The sequence below is a fragment of the Zerene cesonia genome, chromosome 26 (genome assembly GCF_012273895.1).
Source record: "Zerene cesonia ecotype Mississippi chromosome 26, Zerene_cesonia_1.1, whole genome shotgun sequence".
NCBI lineage: Eukaryota > Metazoa > Arthropoda > Insecta > Lepidoptera > Pieridae > Zerene > Zerene cesonia.
Window position 1 is genome coordinate 911078 of NC_052127.1, and position 18696 is coordinate 929773.

Here is an 18696-nt window from a genome sequence, read left to right on the forward strand (position 1 = left end):
TACATAAATAGTAAATTATTGTTCATTACGTCATATTTTCCATCAGTCGGTACATGCACACAATATACCTAAACGAATGCGCTGAATTGGATGCGGTTTTTACAATTATATTGTTTGAGATTGGTTTAAAGTTCGATTTAGCTAAACATATCTGTAATAATCAATTGCTAAAAAGTAAAAGTCTCGCTAAAACTCGAGACTGGCTGGGCTGATTTTGATAATATTCGGTTTCGATGTATTTGTAATAAGCCAGGGATGGTTTAAACGATACCAAAAATAAGGAAAATATGTCTAAACAATGGTCTGTGGCCTATGTTGTTCAGAAGTTCGCTGGGTCATTTGGCTTTATCATAATTAAGTACGATTTCAGAACGATTCAGAATAACCAGTTCCATTATAACCCCTATAATCTAGCCTATGTATGACGTATCATCGTCGCCATTGCGTATTAACTTAATCGTCTTAATCACTTCAAAGCGATCATTACATGAAATCCTATGGATTTTATTTGGACCAATAGCCCTAAAGAATAAGTAGGTGATGAAATCAATCAACCACAATTCCAAGCGAATCCCACGTCGCCGCCGTCGCATATTCTTATTTTGCCAGTACCGTGTTTTTTTTTACACAAAAATATCGCCGCGATGCCGCGAAACTTCACGCTCAACTGCACTGAGTCAACGGGCGCGCGTTCCAGTCACCTGCTAGAAGCCGAACGAAGCGCGCGCGCAACGACATTACGACAATTTGATTTGAAAATCGAATTACGACCGCCGTCGGTTATCTGTGGTGTGTTTTCAGTGATGTGATTCGATGCGCGTTCCATAGCTGTTCCAAATTCGAATTTCCCGCTTTCATCTTCCCTTTAGCTTTTTCAGACGCGTATTGTTTTAAACAAAGGAGGTTCTGTTTGCGTAGGTCGGTTGTAGGTTGTAGGCTATGCAAATTAAGTCATGGTGTTTGATAACATATGTATGGAATTTATGTGATTTCGAATTAAAATAAATAATATTAACCGGAGTAAATTGTAATGGTGTGAATAATTTTATTCAATCGCATGTATGTTGTTAAAGTTATTCGACTGAGAAGAAATAATTGACGTGTGGATAGTAAAAACTATGAGACAATCCGAGATATTCACAATTTGCGGACATAAAAAGTTTTGTTTACATAGAATCCGGTTTTTGAATAGTACGAAATACATAACGTGGAAATTTTATTTAATGTGTAATCAATAATAGTGAGTAGGAAAAATAATAAATGTTTATCTGTGATGTCGATTCAAATTTCTATCCAAATGGTTCTATAATTCGGGAGATTTGATCGAACACATAAACACTTTTATTGAGTTAACGTTGATAAATATACAATGCATAACAAAAACAATAAATCTTTTGTTTATTAGTCTGATGTAAACATTATTTTAATACACTTAGGGTATATTACAAATTGTATATTAAATTAATATTATTTATCTATTTTGAGATAGCCCATTTATATCCATTAATTCTTCTAGTAATAGAATATTACACAAGCTAAAGGGAGTGTAATGTTTTCAACACTTTTAATTCTTTAGTTTTTGTGTTCCTTCCTTCCTTCTACTTAATCACTGAACAATTTTGGATGCAATGCAAATGGTTAAAATAAACCCATTTGTAGAAATATAGGGAGAGGAAAATTGCAATTGTGAAAAAATTTAAAAATAAGTTACATTCATTTAAGAAATCATGTACATAATTATTTGTTTTTATTAAACGCTTGTATTTAAATCGAGTTTAAAACGTTTACATGTATCGTTATTTAAATCTACACAATTCTTTACATTTTCATTAAATTTGCACAAATGTTTATTAAATTTAATTTTTAGTTTTATAGCATTGAAATTCTTTAAAATTTTTTCGATTCTTTCAAAAATTTCTCAAATGTTTATTATTTATGAAATCGCATTCTAATTATGACTATAGATACTATAAATCAAATATTCGCGCCTACATCGCGTTTCTTAAAATCCATACCAGTGCATAAAGCTGAAGAGTTTGTTGGTTTGACCGCGCTAATCACAGCAACTACTGGACCGATGTGAAAAATTCTTTAACCTTTGGTACGTGAACCGTGAGTGCTATAGGCTATAAATGTACCTCGGATGAAACCGGGGCGATGAACTAGTCAAAAATAATAAGTTCGTCACAACTTTCTTAAACCTAGGTAATAACAAGTTAAGTCAAGTTATTTAATAATCTTCTTCCTTCCTGCAGGTAATTCGATATCGCATGATATCATTGGACACTTTCAAGTTATCGTGTCATATTTTTTGCGTAACTTAATACGCAACTTGCAATGTAATACCATTTAAAATGCTAAGTATTGATGAACTCAGCTTCAAGGTCAAGTTGATGATAATTGTTAGGTATAATTACCTGTTAAAACATAAAATACTTACGTAGGTTTATGTTTATTGTACACTAGCTCTCCGCCCGCGGCTTTACCTGTGTTAGCAAAGTGGAAAATAGATATTCCCAGAGGTTTTCTCTGCATAGTTCCGGAACCCGTGAGGTTGCTGAAGAAATAATTATATTTATCCTTTCTTGGGTAAATAATTGTCCTTCGTCCTTTCGTTGGTCTCAAATTGCTCTGTTCCTAATTACATTGATTTCGGCCATGTAGTTCTTAAGATTAAAACGATCTCAAGTGAAACAAACCTTTCAGATATATGCACTGGTATGGATTTTAAGAAATGTTCCCTTTATTTTTCTATAAACATAATAAGAATGCGTTTTCATAAATAATACACATTTGTGGAAATTTAATGAAAATAACCACATTAAACAGAAAAAAAACAAGTCTCCTTTTTAAAGAATTAATTACCGTATTGCTACTATTTCTTCTGCTTAGTTATCTGTGCTATTGTTACAAGTTTAAAAATCGTTGTGTGCAGAGGCGGTAAAAGCAAGATAAATTTTAAATATCGAATGTGCACAGAATATCGAAATTCGAAGTGACAAGGCCGAGAGAAATTAAAACGAATTCCACCATGGAGTATTTATTAAATATACGAACCTTTATGGTCATCCAAGGTCCGCGGTAGGCGTCATTGCTATGTCCCCCGCAAAAAAAAATATTACATTATGCAGCCCACGAGTTAAACATTCAATTTAATTGTCGCTATGATGTATTGGTTTAATATTATTGATCGTAAACATTTTATCGCCCACATTCGGGCGTGAAAAAACGTTGCTATAGTTCGGAATTGTTTTAAGTTAAATGCTTATGTTGTAGCATACATTAAAATAGCTAGGAAAACAATTGGAAGGTTTATGTTTAAAATATACAATAAATAGCTCATGTTCAGGTACTATATACAGTTTTAAGTGGTGAAGTGTTGTACATTTATTTTGTGAAGGCTCCAACCCTGTTCACATTTTTTTTTCTCTTTATAATTATTCCTATTGATAAAACAATACTGACTTCACCTAATGGTCTTTCGGGCGAAGTAGCGGTTACATAATTTCTCCTACTAATTTTTAAAACACGAATATTGTAAGTATGGATGGTTGGATGTATGTATGTATAGATGTTTGTTACTCTTTCATGCAAAAATTACTGAACCAATTTCAATTAAATTTTGTACGTAGATAACTGGACAACTGGAATAACACAGAAGCAACTTTTATCCCGATATTCCTACGGGATACAGACTTGCGCCGGTGAAAGCGTGGCGCAACTAGTACTTTGTAAATAAAAACACATACAAAGCACCTATTGAACAATGTTTCAAATAAGGTCGAGCAAGTTTACACCACCAATTAGCATGACACTCGCGCTGCCAGTCTATGTATGACATGTATGTATGGTACATTCATAACTATATATGGTATGAATCGTAGTGTCTTAATAAACGTAAACCAACTGTGCAGATGCTCGTAATTCCTCTATTATATATAGTAAAGGTAAAACTGTTTATTTTATACGCGAAATCTGTCATGAACATAAAATATTTGTCCACTTTCGCTATGATACATACATGTATATTTATATATACATAGATAAAAACACTGGTTGTAAATTATTTAATCCTTTTTCGATAGTACAAATGAAACTAGGCGTATATTTTCATGCAGTTTCCATATATCCTTACTAGCTGCCCCTCGGGGTTACTCGCGTAAGTCCGTATCCCGTAGGAATATCGGGATAAACGGTTGCCTATATGTTATTCTAGTTGTCCAGCTGTCTACTTACCAAATTTCATTGCAATCGGTTCAGTAGTTTTTGCGTGAAAGAGCAACAAACACACACACATCCTTACAAACTTTCGCATCTATAATATTAGCATGATTAGTAGGATTATAATCAAGTTAGGTTAACTTGATATTGCACATAAAACCTCATTGGATGCGTATTTATTTTCTCTTGTAGTGTCAAAGATTACCAAACACACATATTTAATGATCACCTGTTAAAGCTGCTTAAGATTAGTTCAACATTTGTCAAGCGTCTTCGATCGATGGAGCATTTCGATGGCTTCGCACTGCCAAACATAATTAATTTATAGTTTATCCTTCCTCACCGATTACCATCATCCAATCCTTCGCTAGTATGGCTTCCAGGATTGGAGGCATGTAGCCAGGTTTCATTGGATTTAATCAATTTTCTACCTACATGTACGTGATTAGTTAAAAACGGGTACTTTTACAAACGGAGATACATTGATATGGCATGTAGCACGAATAAGTATTAAAATTTGGTGCTACTTGAGAAAATCTAACTTCGAATACGGAGCTAATTAAACAATTGCAATAATAATCATTATAAAACTAGGTCCCTAAGAAAATTACTCGTAACTCTGATATTGATCTAAATACTGAAAATCAAATAACGATACAATTAAATCAATTAATTATAATCATACAGATGATAGATTTAATTTGTAAATAGTCAAGACATCGATCCATCGGTCCCACATTAAGATCGACCGTCTTATTAACTTAAACAACACTAGACAGTGACGTCACCGACAATTTTATTCAATGCCCATACTTAATTTTACATAACACCTTTACGCAAGACTGTGGGTCAAGGTCCACCGAGCCGCCAATGCAACACAGTCGGTTAATTATATTCGGATGTGTTAAAGTATTTAAAAATACGGATTTATTTTTGGCATGTCCATTACTGATCTGATGTGGAATTCATAAAAAAAATAGTTTTGTCAAATAAGATAATTATATCGAAGAAATACCTTGAAATCAAGGCACTAACTCTAGGAAATGAAACATCTTTATGTCACTTTTAATTTATTTCAATTCTCCCACATGCATATTGTTCTTATGTTAAATTTTTAGCATCTACCTACAGATGAGACAAATAAATTGTCCTTTGGAACATCATATGTAATAGCTGATCTCAATGGTAAAACCTTTTTTAAATAATCAACAAAGCAAGCGCCAATTACGTATCGCAGTGACTCGTTAATGGCTATACATTTCCTTGACGCAGTCGCTCCGGAAGGGCCTACCCATATTCGTCGATCAGGCCAAATATGGAGACTTGCCTAATCCAATCGTGACTTGAATACTTTAACAGTACAGAGCTAACGTTCACTTTCTTTCGCTCAACCTGTTGAGTGCTCTAGGTGTAGCTTTTTCTCCCTGTGTAAATTTTTTGCTATTCTGCAATTAATAGGTATGTCGGCTTTCTAAATTATAAACTAAATTATCTTGATCGCTGTGAAATTATTTAACGGCATTTTTGACAATATTAGTTTCTATGAGAATAGCGTCTCCATTTGTTTAAAACAATAGCTATCGATTGCGCGCGTTAAATTAAATCAATTTCTTGACATTTTCCCACTTATCATTGTAATGGTCTTTTAAGTCTATTACTAGTTCTGTCACATAACTGTGGGTAGTCGCGGAACGCGTGTCGAATCCTTAATAAGGTGATAATGCCATTGCAGTGCGTCAAAGCAACAGTATTATGCTGTGGCCTGTGAAGGTCTGACAGGAACGAATCGAGAATGTCGATGTACAGATTCGTCAAAGAGGGCAGCAGTAAGCGCCTCTTTGTTCAGGGGACACTCGAAGGCGATGAGAAACCATTGAAATCGAGCCTCAAGAAACCGCCGCAGTCGCCGGTCGGATCTCCAATCACAACTAGTTTGAACCTACCTTCTGTGCCGAGAAGCTTACGTGAGAGTTTGACTAGACACGAAACAGTATATGATGGGAATTACCCTGGGATGGAGCGATCCAGCTACCGTTCTGGGTACAAGGAGAGTTACAACGGCAGAGTCGTGCACGATGGCAATCAGACTCACTTCGAGTACGATGGAGAGAGCGCGCTAGCTCTGCCCACCTCCGCTGGTGGTGCAGGCATTTCGGAATTGCAGGCGATTCACACGAACAAACGCATGTCGACCGAGGTCCTAGGCTCCTCGCTAGAGTCTACAAAGATCTCGAAGAAAGATGAGAGCGGACAGAGAAGGATAACGACGCGAATTGTGAGGAAAGTGACGACGCTGACGAGAGGAGAAGAGAAGTCGTCAATGGAGGATGTTAGGGGTCGCGAAGTGCGCAGATCGTCGGAGCAATATAGACACGTGGCGTTGGAGTCGTCACCAAGAAAAGTAAAGGTATTTCTTTTGTTCGACTAACAACCTAACCAGCCACATTTCTACATGATTGACATTAATATTCATAGATTGTATTGCGAACAAATCACGCAAAGTTTGTTTTTCGTGCAGCTATTGAGTATTATTTGCGACAAGTTAGGTTTTGACTTAAGTCTTTAGTTATAACCTTAATAATTTGTCGGTATTTTATCATCCTGCGTAACTTGATGGTCTAAACTAATTAGACGCGTCTTATTATCTGCAGAGTTAAATGTAAATTTTACGTTTGAAATGAAGTTAAATACGTGTATTTGAACATTTCCTGTGTAACGAATACGTTTTGTTGTAAGGAAACAGGCGTTCTTCCTTGTTTTCTTAATTAAAACTTTAAGATGACCTTTGCTGATTGCTTAGAGCGAATAGTTATTTGAATGTTTGAATGATTTATATAGACGCATTCATAATCAAATATCACGTGTCATTGACGATTCAGTTAACCTAATATGGGTAGACTACGAATTGCAATTAGAAGTTTTAAATGTATGGGATAATTATTGTTATTATGCGAATGACAGCACGCAGTACATTTGTCACACAATTAAATTATATGCGGAATATTTCAAACTAGCTTCCACCCGCGGGTTTGTCTGCATAGAATTAGCATATTTACAAATGATTTAGTGACTGTCCCCAATTCAGCTGTATACCAATTTCCATCAAAATCCACTGTCCCCTAAGTCAGCTAATACCCTGTATGTATGCCAATTTTCATCAAAATCCGTTCAGTAATTACAGCGTGATTGATGGATAAACATCCAAAGAAACAGAAGTTTCACATTAATAATTTTTCTGTGTTTTGTATTTAAATAAGAGGCTATATTTAGTAAAGAAACGAGAGGTTAAGCAGTACTTCAATAGCCAGACATTAATCAGCAAATTAATCACAGCGTACCTTAAAATAATTCAAACAAGCTGAATCTTACAAACATCTTCTGATCCTTTGAAATAACAGATGGTACTCGATGCAATTTATTACACGATCGTATGAAAGCGATCGAGCCTGGTATGGTCGGATATTTCGAGAAAGTTGAAGTGGCTGGAGGCATGAGTGATGCATTATTTGCTGCTTTATTGTTAAGTCGTGGAGATAACGTAAATGGAAATAATGTTTTTTATATGTCAGAAAGAGTTTAATAAGGATTTTTTATTCAGCAACATTCGCTTTTAATGCCAATTGTTACACAGGTCGGCGCTTCTAGAAGTTAATGTTGATGCTATATTGTTTGAAATCCGTTAAATGAAGATTTAAATAAAAAGTCTGTGGAATCTTTTTCTGTCAAATTTAACTGACATTACTTATTTATAAATTGATATTGTTTCTCACTGAATTGCAAATATTTTGCGATTACATGCAAGATGGAGAAATATAAACATCGACTCGAGCTGTCGTAGCGAGCGTAGCTCTTGAAGAACAAAATAAATTGGAATAATTATTCCCAAGTGTTTTTCTTTCCACTACATTACTCAGTATCGGCGATAGCAATTATCAAGGAAGTCGGGACGTCAGAAATGCTGGCGACACTCTTCTTCAATACAACCGTCGTGCACCCTTCATCCGTTATACATATATATTTAATACATCCTTAGCAAATTCTTGCCAAAGACCTAGAATCACGTGAACTAAGAAACACAGTACACTCGATACAATCACATGCATACAGACAAACGAACACGTACCCACATTCAGGTTAACGCGATGAACACATAAGTCTTAAGAGCTACAAGGCACCTGTCACCTGACACAAAGATCGTACAGATTGGCACGCTTGGAGAATTAATGTACTCATTTGATCTTTGCGCATTTATTGTGGTTCCAAGTGATTGAACAGTAATGGTGATTTATTGCTGTCATTATGATGACGGTAATACGATAGCAGGTTTACGTATGAGACTGATGAAGTATTAGAATGTTTTGTTTGAGGTGACGAGTAAGATATGAAGCGCTTAAATCTATTATGATTGGATGCAACTTTTAAAATCATGAAGATACTGTATCTAATATGTTTTAAAATTTCCTAGCTCTTATAAGACTGCTACCTTAAAGCATTTAGAGCTAGATTTTAGCAAGATTTTAGAATTTCGATAACGGATTGACAAGTTACATCTAGTTTTCTGTATAATATATCCTACTAATATTCAAATGCGAAAGTTTGTAAGGATGTGTGTGTGTTTGTTGCCCTTTCACGCAAAAACTACTGAACCGATTGCAATGAAATTTGGTACGTAGATAGCTGAAAAACTGGAATAACATATAGGAAACTTTTTATCCCGATCCTACGGGATACGGACTTACGCGGGTGAAACTGCGGGCCGTAGCCAGTTAGTTATACTTTGGAATCGAAACTCAAAATTTATTCAAATTGGGATTGATATCCCCAAGTTATATAACAGACGCGTTCCGACTGGCAGGACGGTTTCTAAATTCGAACGCAGAAACAAAAGAACTAATCAATTGCGTCTGCGTTACTAATCCCGCATCTTGACCGTTTTAACTTTCTCATTTATAACCTAGACGTTAATTTATACTGTCAACAATGGCGCGAAAACCCAGCATCCAATTGATTATGGTCAAAGCAATAATTCGATGCAAATTGTGCAGCCACGTCTCTGACCGTCTCCTGAATGACGTAAGGGCTTCAGGCCCATACGCCTGTACGCCTATAATATCATTATTTTTATTCTATTCAATGGAACATGTGTAGAATTATTTGAGACTATATTATAGTTTAAAGGTTAATTTTATCTACAGAGATTATACTTCATGTGGAGAATGATTTTTTGAAGTAGATACATAATCTTCGTGTGTGATGGGTATCGTATCGTAAGTATCTCTTGCCTTAATGGTATTCTCAAAGCCATAAATAAAATGTTAGTATACATATTTGTTCTGGTAATTTTTGTCTATCATAATTTGGTCAAAGCTACTGACAATATCGCTAGATTTCCATAGTCAAATTATATCTCTATGTATAGAATTCTCGTGTCTCAATGTTAGTTACGATACTCCTCCGCAACGGCTTGACCGATTCCTCTGAAATTTGGTAAGCATATTGGGTAGGTCTGAGAATCGGCTAACATCTATTTTTCATACCACTAAACGATAGGAGTAAGGCAGAACAGCGTTTGCCGGGTGCAGCTAGTCTCTATGTATAGAATTCTTGTGTCTCAATGTTAGTTACGATACTCCTCCGCAACGGCTGGACTGATTTTTATGAAATTTTGTGTGCATATCGGGTAGGTCTGAGAATCGGCCAACAACTGTTTTTCATACCCCATAAGATTACGACAAAACAGCCTTTGCCGGGTCAGCTAGTAGTATGTATAAACAATTGGTTGCGTTAAAATAGCAATGACTGAAACAGAAGTCAACGACAGTTATAGATGATGCCGCATTCTAGACGAGTTAAAGGTTCACATGAAATTGTACAGCGTTGTTAAATGTTAAGGTTCTAAGTTTGACCCTGGTTGGCTTAAGAGGTCAGAGTCGTATATGATAGTTCTAAGATCATTCGCCGCTTTATGATCACTGGTTTAAAATATCCTGAAATATTTGCGTTTATAATTATATACAGTCTACACTAAAATTCTCTTTCATATATCTTAATATATATAAATAACGTGTCACTTTCTTTGTCCGCGATTTTCTCCTAAACTACTGAATCGATCCTAATCAAAATTGCACACCACGTGCAGTTTGATCCAACTTAATAGGATAGTCTATTTCATTACGATAAACTAACTACCCGGTCGGAGCCGGGGCATGCAGCTAGTATGCTTACGTGAAACAGTTTCTCATCAAATATTTCAAACACATGTCGATACAGATGTATTATCAAGTGCTCGTAATGACGTTGCGCCCATTAGAACCATGCATAAACTACCGATGATCACACCAACCGCGCATAGCTCATGGCCAATTGCACTTAATAAACAGTATCGAGTCGCGAGAGAAAATATAATTGACGATTATGGTCAGAACTTTGCATTCTTCTAGAACATTCCAGAATTTTGGCGGTTGTATTGGTGAATCAATAGAATTCTAGAATGTTCTTTGGGTTATCTTGTAACTTCGTGTAGTAAAATTGGGAAGCCTGTTAGTTCTGTTTCGTGTCTTACTAGTGTCTTATTTATATCCAAAACCTGGAGTAATCTTCGATATTTTTTTGTTTATAAAAGAATTTCTGGCCAATGTAATTAAAATTATCGAATATCTATAATCGTAAAATCTTCAAGGTATTATTTATACTTGAACAAATAAAAACATCACATCATTCACTCGGCCACATTGTTTATGATAATTTGTTCAAAGCACAATGAAACACTTCACTTACGAAATGATTTATGTCTTATTCACAATTGGATTCATATTCAATAGATATATGCAAGCTGTTACACTTTCCGCGTTCCTTATTTACGGTCTGATGCATTATGAGATAATTGCTCTTGAAAAATATGCATTTGTGGTTCTGATCAGAATAAAATGTTAAATTTAGCGTTCGCACATGGACGAGTTTTAACATTGTTGTAGTTTAGAAATTAAAAACTTTTCAACGGATTTTAAACGCGATTTATTCATTATATTATTCATCACGGGGAGACTGTAACCAGAGACCACGCTCGCTGTAAAGTGTTCGAAACGTCGGGTTAATAATATAATGAATAAATCGCGTTTAAAATCCGTTGAAAAGTTTTTAATTTCTAAATGTATAATACTCGCGTGAAACCAAACACAAGAAAATACTATTGTTGTCGTTTATAGCTACGCTATGTTGTTAGGAAGTTGTAGGATAGTGGGAAATGATGTAGAATATATTTTTTCTTAACTAGCGGCTAGCCGTGGCTTCGCTCGTCGAATGCATATAGCCTTTAGCATTCAGGGATCGCGTGCATATCCATGATTGAAAGAATGTTTGAAATCGGTCCAGTAGTACCTGAGATTAGCGGGTTCAAACAAACACTTCGGTTTTAGTATATAAATAATATAATAATATAATTCTTTTAATACTGATGGTGATATGATAGAAATTGTACTTGCGTCTACAAGGCAAGGCCTTTTTAAATATATGCTAAATCACGTAGATTGCTATGCTGAATCTACGAACAGGCTCTCTGAAATACGTATGAGAAGACGACCCACATTATTATAGATAACTAGCTGCATCCCGCGGTTTCACTCGCGTAAGTCTGTATCCCGTAGGAATATCAGGATAAAAAGCCTTGCCTATGTGCTATTCCAGTTGTCCACCTATCCACGCATCAAATTTCATTGCAATCGGTGCAGTAGTTTTTGCGTGAAACAGTAACAAACATACGCACATCCTCACAAACTCTCGCATTTACAATATTAGTAGTATAGGATAGGATTGTGCACCTAATTAGTCCTTATCTAACGTGTATTAAACTGAATACTTGGAAGATTTCGCATACAAGTTCTCAGACATGTCTGAAACAAATGGCTTGCGGTTGGACAATAATGTGTTAGTAATTCTTTGCGTCGTGTGTGAACAAGCCGATCCGGCGCGCAGTAATGCGTGGTTTTTCATTGTTTTAACACAATATTTATACGGAATGAGATAATGTTTAAATAAATACGTTTAAAGTCATTGGTTTTTTGGAGGGCGTGTTTAAAGTTAGTGCAAATTAAATACTTTTTCTAACGAATATATTTTTTACATAAAACTGATCTGTAAAACTATCATATTGATAGAACTAAAAAAATGTTTACTGGGACCACACGGGAGGCATCATCTTTAAAATAAATGATGTATCAAATCGGTACAGCTAGTCGATAGTTTTGCTACCAAACCCTAAATAAAATACAACCGAATTGAGTAACTTCTCCCTCCTTTTTTGAAGTCGGTTGAAAACTGACAATGATTATACAAATACTCGAGCCGAGCAGTGGTGGCTCAGTGGTGAAAACCTCGGACTTCAAAATCGATAAGTCGAGGTTCGAGACCGGGCGAGCGTGCAGGAAATAAATTGATTTTTCAATTTATCTGCACATGTGGATAACATCACCACTGCTTAAAACGGTGAAGGAAAACATCGTGAGGAAACCGGCATGTCCAAGAATCAAAAAAGTTCGACGACATGTGACATCTGCCAACCCGCACTTGGCCAGCGTGGTGGATTATGGCCTGAACCCTCATAGGATGCCTGTATCCCAGCAGTGGGAACATATATGGGCTGATGATGATGATACAAATACTTGTAAATCATAAAATTAATAAAAAAAGTTTCGAGTTTGTGATTGAAAGCACAAGAAAACCATTTTTTCGACGTTTTACATAAATTTTAGAAGGCATTTTATGAAAGTGCTAAGATCTCTTTGGCAATAAATATTTATTCACCACTCAACAGATAAAATATGTAGTCTCACAGGGAGTGCTATTAGGGCCCACACTCTATTGTATCTTTGGAAATAATATTACGATCGAGCACAATACCAGTTTTTGAACGAGTCAAAGTACGGAGAATTTTAAAATAGAGATCTATTTCATATAATATCTGTTTCGTAAAAAAGAAACACAAACAATTTGTTATTCTCAATAGATATATAGCTTTATAGTAATAAATTTTTAAACTTTATATTGATATAGTCTAACAAGTTTATGGCATATAAGCAGGCGATTAAAAACCCACTAAATAATAAAAAATAGCGATTAGCAAATCTCGTTAATAATTCTAACTGTATTGTGATGTCATATGGTCAGTAGGTTCTATAGGTGTCACGCTGACCCTCGACGCTGGCAGCCAAAATGTATGGACCTCTATGCAACATTGCTTGATACGTGTCATTCTAAAACGCTTCATAGTTTCACACGATTCTGCTGTGAGCACCGACGGTCAGCGTGACTCTAAAACCAGCTATAATCGCACTAATCTAAATTTAAAAACTAATATAATAAACTAGCTGCGGCCCGCGGTTTTCCCGTAGGAATATCGGGATAAAAAGTTGCCTATATGTTATTCCAGTTGTCCAGCTGTCTACGTACCAAATTTCATTGCAATCGGTTCAGTAGTTTTTGCGTGAAAGAGCAACAAACACACACACACATCCTTACAAACTTTCGCATTTATAATATTAGCAGGATTAGTAGGATAGTAGGATAGGATGTGAAAGTTTGTTTCTTTGGATGTTTATCCATCAATCACGCTAAAACTATTGATGACATTTGGTATACAGACAGAGTATGAGCTGACTTGAGTGACAGGATTTTTATCCCGATTAAATGCTCCCTTAGGATAAAACAGGAATCTTGGTATCCAGGTGGTACCGGGTCGAGCGTCTAATCTAGAACTAGTTGTACAGTTGTACATCTATGAATCCACAAAGCACGGATCTGCGCGCTGCTACCCATCAATTAGCATTTCTTCGACATTGTATTGTGCTTACCGTTGCTTTTCCCGAATTCGCTGTATTTTATCGGTTTCACCGTTAAGCTGCTTTAAATTGAGGCACTGCGATGGTGTTAACTGTATAGGAATTCTTTTTAATGCTTTTTGCATAACCGGTTTAAGGATGCGATGGAGGCGGAGATTTTGTAAATATCTAGGTTGTTTATATTGTCTGTTTTTTCTTTTGCTTTAGTGAAAGCTTTGCGTAAAAGTGAAGTCCCGTGTCCCCTAGTGGGGTATGGGGCAGATGATGTACATCTGTTTCACTGATCGATTTTCTTTACGGACATCTAGGCGATCAACCTTCTGTGTCCTGCCAGACCGAGACATTTTTTTTGTGCTCCCCCACCGGGAATTGAACCCAGGACCCCTCGGTTCTACGCTCACGCGCTAACCACTGTACCAAGGAGGCGGTCACCACGGTTTTTTTTATGTAGAGGTTATTTATTAATATAGTTTCATTGTCTATATATATTTATAGGATGTAGTTGATATAATTTTATGTTTCCCCATCCGTTTAAGAAAATAAAGGTATGTTTTATATAAAAGGCGCCTTATTTACTTCAATAATTATAATATTATTGAAATAGACCTGTCTTTTAACGTAACATCATAATTGATATATGAATAATCAAACTTCGGAAGTGCTACATATGGTTGATGTCTATGAACCTCGCGCGCAGGAAGCACAGGTGCGCCGGCGCATCCAGTCATGCGTACAGCACAATATGGCTATCGAGATGATTTTAATGTTTACCAACCGTTTAATTTGTTATAGTTTTCGAAGAGAAATGCAAGTGAAAAAACCGAATAAAATAGGACTATTTGAAAATATTTATACTTAGTACTAAAGTTTGTCTTGTTCAGGTCATGATGGCGTTTGTCCTGATATGTCCGAATGTAGAATTAATATGGCCACATATTTCGATTAATATTGGGACAACTTAAATTCTAACCAGCTGTTCACCCCGGCTTCGCCCGTGTTACATATATAGCCTATAACACTAAGTGCTGTTGCAGCTTTCGAATGGTGAAAGAATTTTCAAAATCGGTCCAGTGGTATTTGCGCGAAAACGTTACAAACACACTCGTGCAAAAGTAGAAAATTTTCCGCCTTATAATAGTTTTTAATATATCATATTATAAATAAATTTAGATGTATGTTTGAGTCCTAATATTATTATTTTTCTTTTTCTAAATTTAATATGGTAAAAGTGTGCGATATTTATCCTATCCTACTATATAATAATATAAATGCGAAAGTTTGTAAGGATGTGTGTGTGTTTGTTGCTCTTTCACGCAAAAACTGCTGAACCGATTGCAATGAAATTTGGTACGTAGACAGCTGGACAACTGGAATAACATATAGGCACCTTTTTATCCCGATATTCCTACGGGATACGGGCTTACGCGTGTGAAACCGCGTGGCGCAGATAGTTATTGCATATAAAGAGCGAGTCATTTGACACTAGCTACTTATAAAGCCAGGTTGTTTGTATTGCGCTCTTGTGCTGCGATCTCTGCAAATATCTATACATTAAAATATATGGACATAGCAAATATAGTACTGGGATTAGGAGATGTGTGTGCTTTTTTATTTCGTGGTTTTGCGTATTTAATAGATATGCTAATAGGATTACTTCATGAGTGCGATGTTTTTTTAAGATGCAAATTGAAATGTGTTTGTACGTTTGATGTATGGTTCTTTTGACCTTCGATGCAAGAAGAGTATAAGTTGTACTTGTCCAACTGCGTACTAAACTTGGTGGTGGTCATTTCTATTTGTGAAACTAGCTGCGCCTCGCGGTTTTACCCGCGTAAGTTTGTATCCCGTAGGAATAACATGATGAAAAGTTGGCTATGTGTCATTCCAGTTATCCAGCTATCTACGTATTAAATTTCATTGCAATCGGTTCAGTAGTTTTTGCGTGAAAGAGTAACAAACATACACATACACATACATTCATCCTCACAAACTTTTCGCATTTATAATATTAGAAGGAATAAGTAAGAAAGTTTAACCGCGAACCTTTGTATAGTGACACCTATCTCCCAGTAAGTTTAAAAACCTAAAATGCTTTTTAATGATAGAATCAATTAAATTGCCTCACTTGCTTACAGAGTACGTAAATTATTTAATACTGTCCACCCTAATCAGGATAATGAGATAGATGCATGAGTTTATTGTATGGTCATAGATCCTTGATAAATGTATAAAGTTTGAGTTAAATCTCGTTTAAAGCGTATCAAATTGAGTTAAGACTCCTACACGTACAAATATGCAGGTGAAGCTAATAAAAGCATGCTTATGACGAAACCAGGAACGAATAACACCATCCACTGATTAAGACGTAAGATGGATGACGTAAGGCATTCCAATGAGATCACCTGTCAGGTGTAAGGTGTAGGGTGTAACTTTCTGTGACGCTGCTCCTCGGCTTTCCTCGCCAGTGGCGCGAGACGGTGTCGCCTGCGGAAGTATGCTTATGGTTCCCGGTGCATGTGCGAGAGACCTTCGATTTCGTTTGTGGAGGGGGGAAGGGTCGAACAGTTTTTTTTGTTTTGTATTTATTTAATTTTCAGTTATATAGCATTGAAATCCTTCTAATATTATAAATGTGAAAATTTGTAAGGATGTGTATGTGTTTGTTGCTCTTTCACGCAAACTGTGGAACCGATTGCAATGAAATTTTGTACGTAGACAGCTGGACAACTGGAATAATATATAGGCAAATTTTTATCCCGATATTCCTACGGGATACGGATTTAAGCGGGTCAAACCGCGGGGCACAGCTAGTGCTTTATAAGCGATACATTTTGAAAGAATAGAAAAAATTTTGATCACGAAGCGGGATTCGAAACCGCGTCTTTTTGCCAAACCGTAGCAACGCCTAGCCTCTCGGCCAGCCGTGATCCCGGGTTGCGATCAAAATTTGTACATATTGTTATAATATTAAGTTGATCGTAATAAGGACGTACTGCGATTTTATTATATTTTTGCTTGTAAGGAATAAACTATATTTATTTATTTTATTTTAAAAGTTACAAACAAACATACCATACAAACTTTCGCGTTTACAGTATTATTATATGAGTTAGTATGTTTAAATTGTGTTATATTTTAACTAAACTATAAAACCACTATACCCGTGAGAGTCACCGTTACACCAAAAACCATTTATGGCATGACGGAACATTTCTCAGAACAAGTGCACGTGCGGCTGCATCGTCCATTATATAGCTGCGGATCTGAGCTTGTGGGAACGCAGAAGTGTTATTTTAAAACGTTGGGATAGTAACATGCCTATAACTTTAGTATGTACTAGCTGCGCCCTGCGGTTTCACCCGCGTAAGTCCGTATCCCGTAGGAATATCGGGATAAAAGGTTGCCTATATGTTATTCCAGTTGACCAGCTGTCTACGTACCAAATTTCATTGCAATCGGTTCAGTAGTTTTTGCGTGAAAGAGCAACAAACGCACACACATCCTTACAAACTTTCGCATTTATAATATTAGTATGATATGATATGAAGTATGATACTATGATCTGTATGGTTTTAAGTCTGTTACTTGGAATTTATTTTTTTTGTTTTATAGCATTGAAATGCTTTGTAAATGAGAAAATATTGCTACGGTATGGCACAAAGACGCGGGTTCGAATCCCGCCTCGTAATTATTTTTTTTTATTTAAAATTTCTCTGTTACTTAGAAGTTATTGAAGGAAATTTATTTCTAATGAATTATTTATTAAATAGTGATTTTCTTAGATGAATTCGTATTGGTATTTTGTTAGTAAATGACACACATAAAAGACAATAAATTTTATTTTGTCCCAACATGATCACGCTTAGATAATCAAATTATTTATATTAATGAGTTAATTGCGTAAATAAGCGAGTGTAATCCTTAAACTGTGGCATAAGTAAAAACTTTGTCTTACAGAAGTTGATTTTTACCGAAACATGTTTTTAAATATAACAGTACAGAAAGAAAATAAGAATAAGATTGAATAAATAGCATTGAGACAGTTTATAAGAAGCGCGACCGTCTACGATACAATTTAATTCGATTCGCGAACGAGATTTTTTTTTCATTAGCCGTCCGACATAAGGTAAAGAGTTGAGGTCAAATATTATTTAAGATGCTCATTTTGTGATATCATTTATGATCTCATCCGTTTCCGATGGTAACCCTCGGAGTTAGGCAATGTTTGTTTTGATCGGTCTCACGGATTCTTAATGTGTTTGTAATCGTTTGAGTTATTATTGAAACGAATGTTTCGACTAGGCTCTGTAAGATTTGTTGGGTGAGTGGCTGTGGTTTTCAAGTTTATGTCTCTGCAATTAGAATGCAATGATGATTATTATTAGGGTTGATTTTTCATTACTAAGTTATAAAAAAATTTTCGAACATTGGTTTAAATGACCATTTTAAAGCGTGTCCCAAGTGGAATTGGATTGAAAATTGGGACGGGCAATTGCCCGTGTTTTTACATTTTATGGGAGAATTCATTTAGTTCCTTAATCTGTAGTTCTTTATTGGGCGATACCAAGGATTGTAAATCGTCCCTTAGTTGTATAATTACTACGTTGCAAATTTGTAAAATCGTGATGTCCTTAATTATATC

General features: G+C 35.7%; 1 protein-coding gene across 1 annotated transcript in view; it reads left to right on the forward strand.

The window, feature by feature from the left end:
* Positions 1 to 661: 661 nt before the first annotated feature.
* The window catches only part of LOC119836902, a 130517-nt gene continuing 112482 nt past the window's right edge, over positions 662 to 18696 (forward strand). The window contains 2 exon segments of the mRNA XM_038362354.1: positions 662 to 789; positions 5954 to 6628. Coding sequence (XP_038218282.1) covers positions 6014 to 6628 — 615 coding nt within the window. The 5' untranslated portion in view covers positions 662 to 789; positions 5954 to 6013.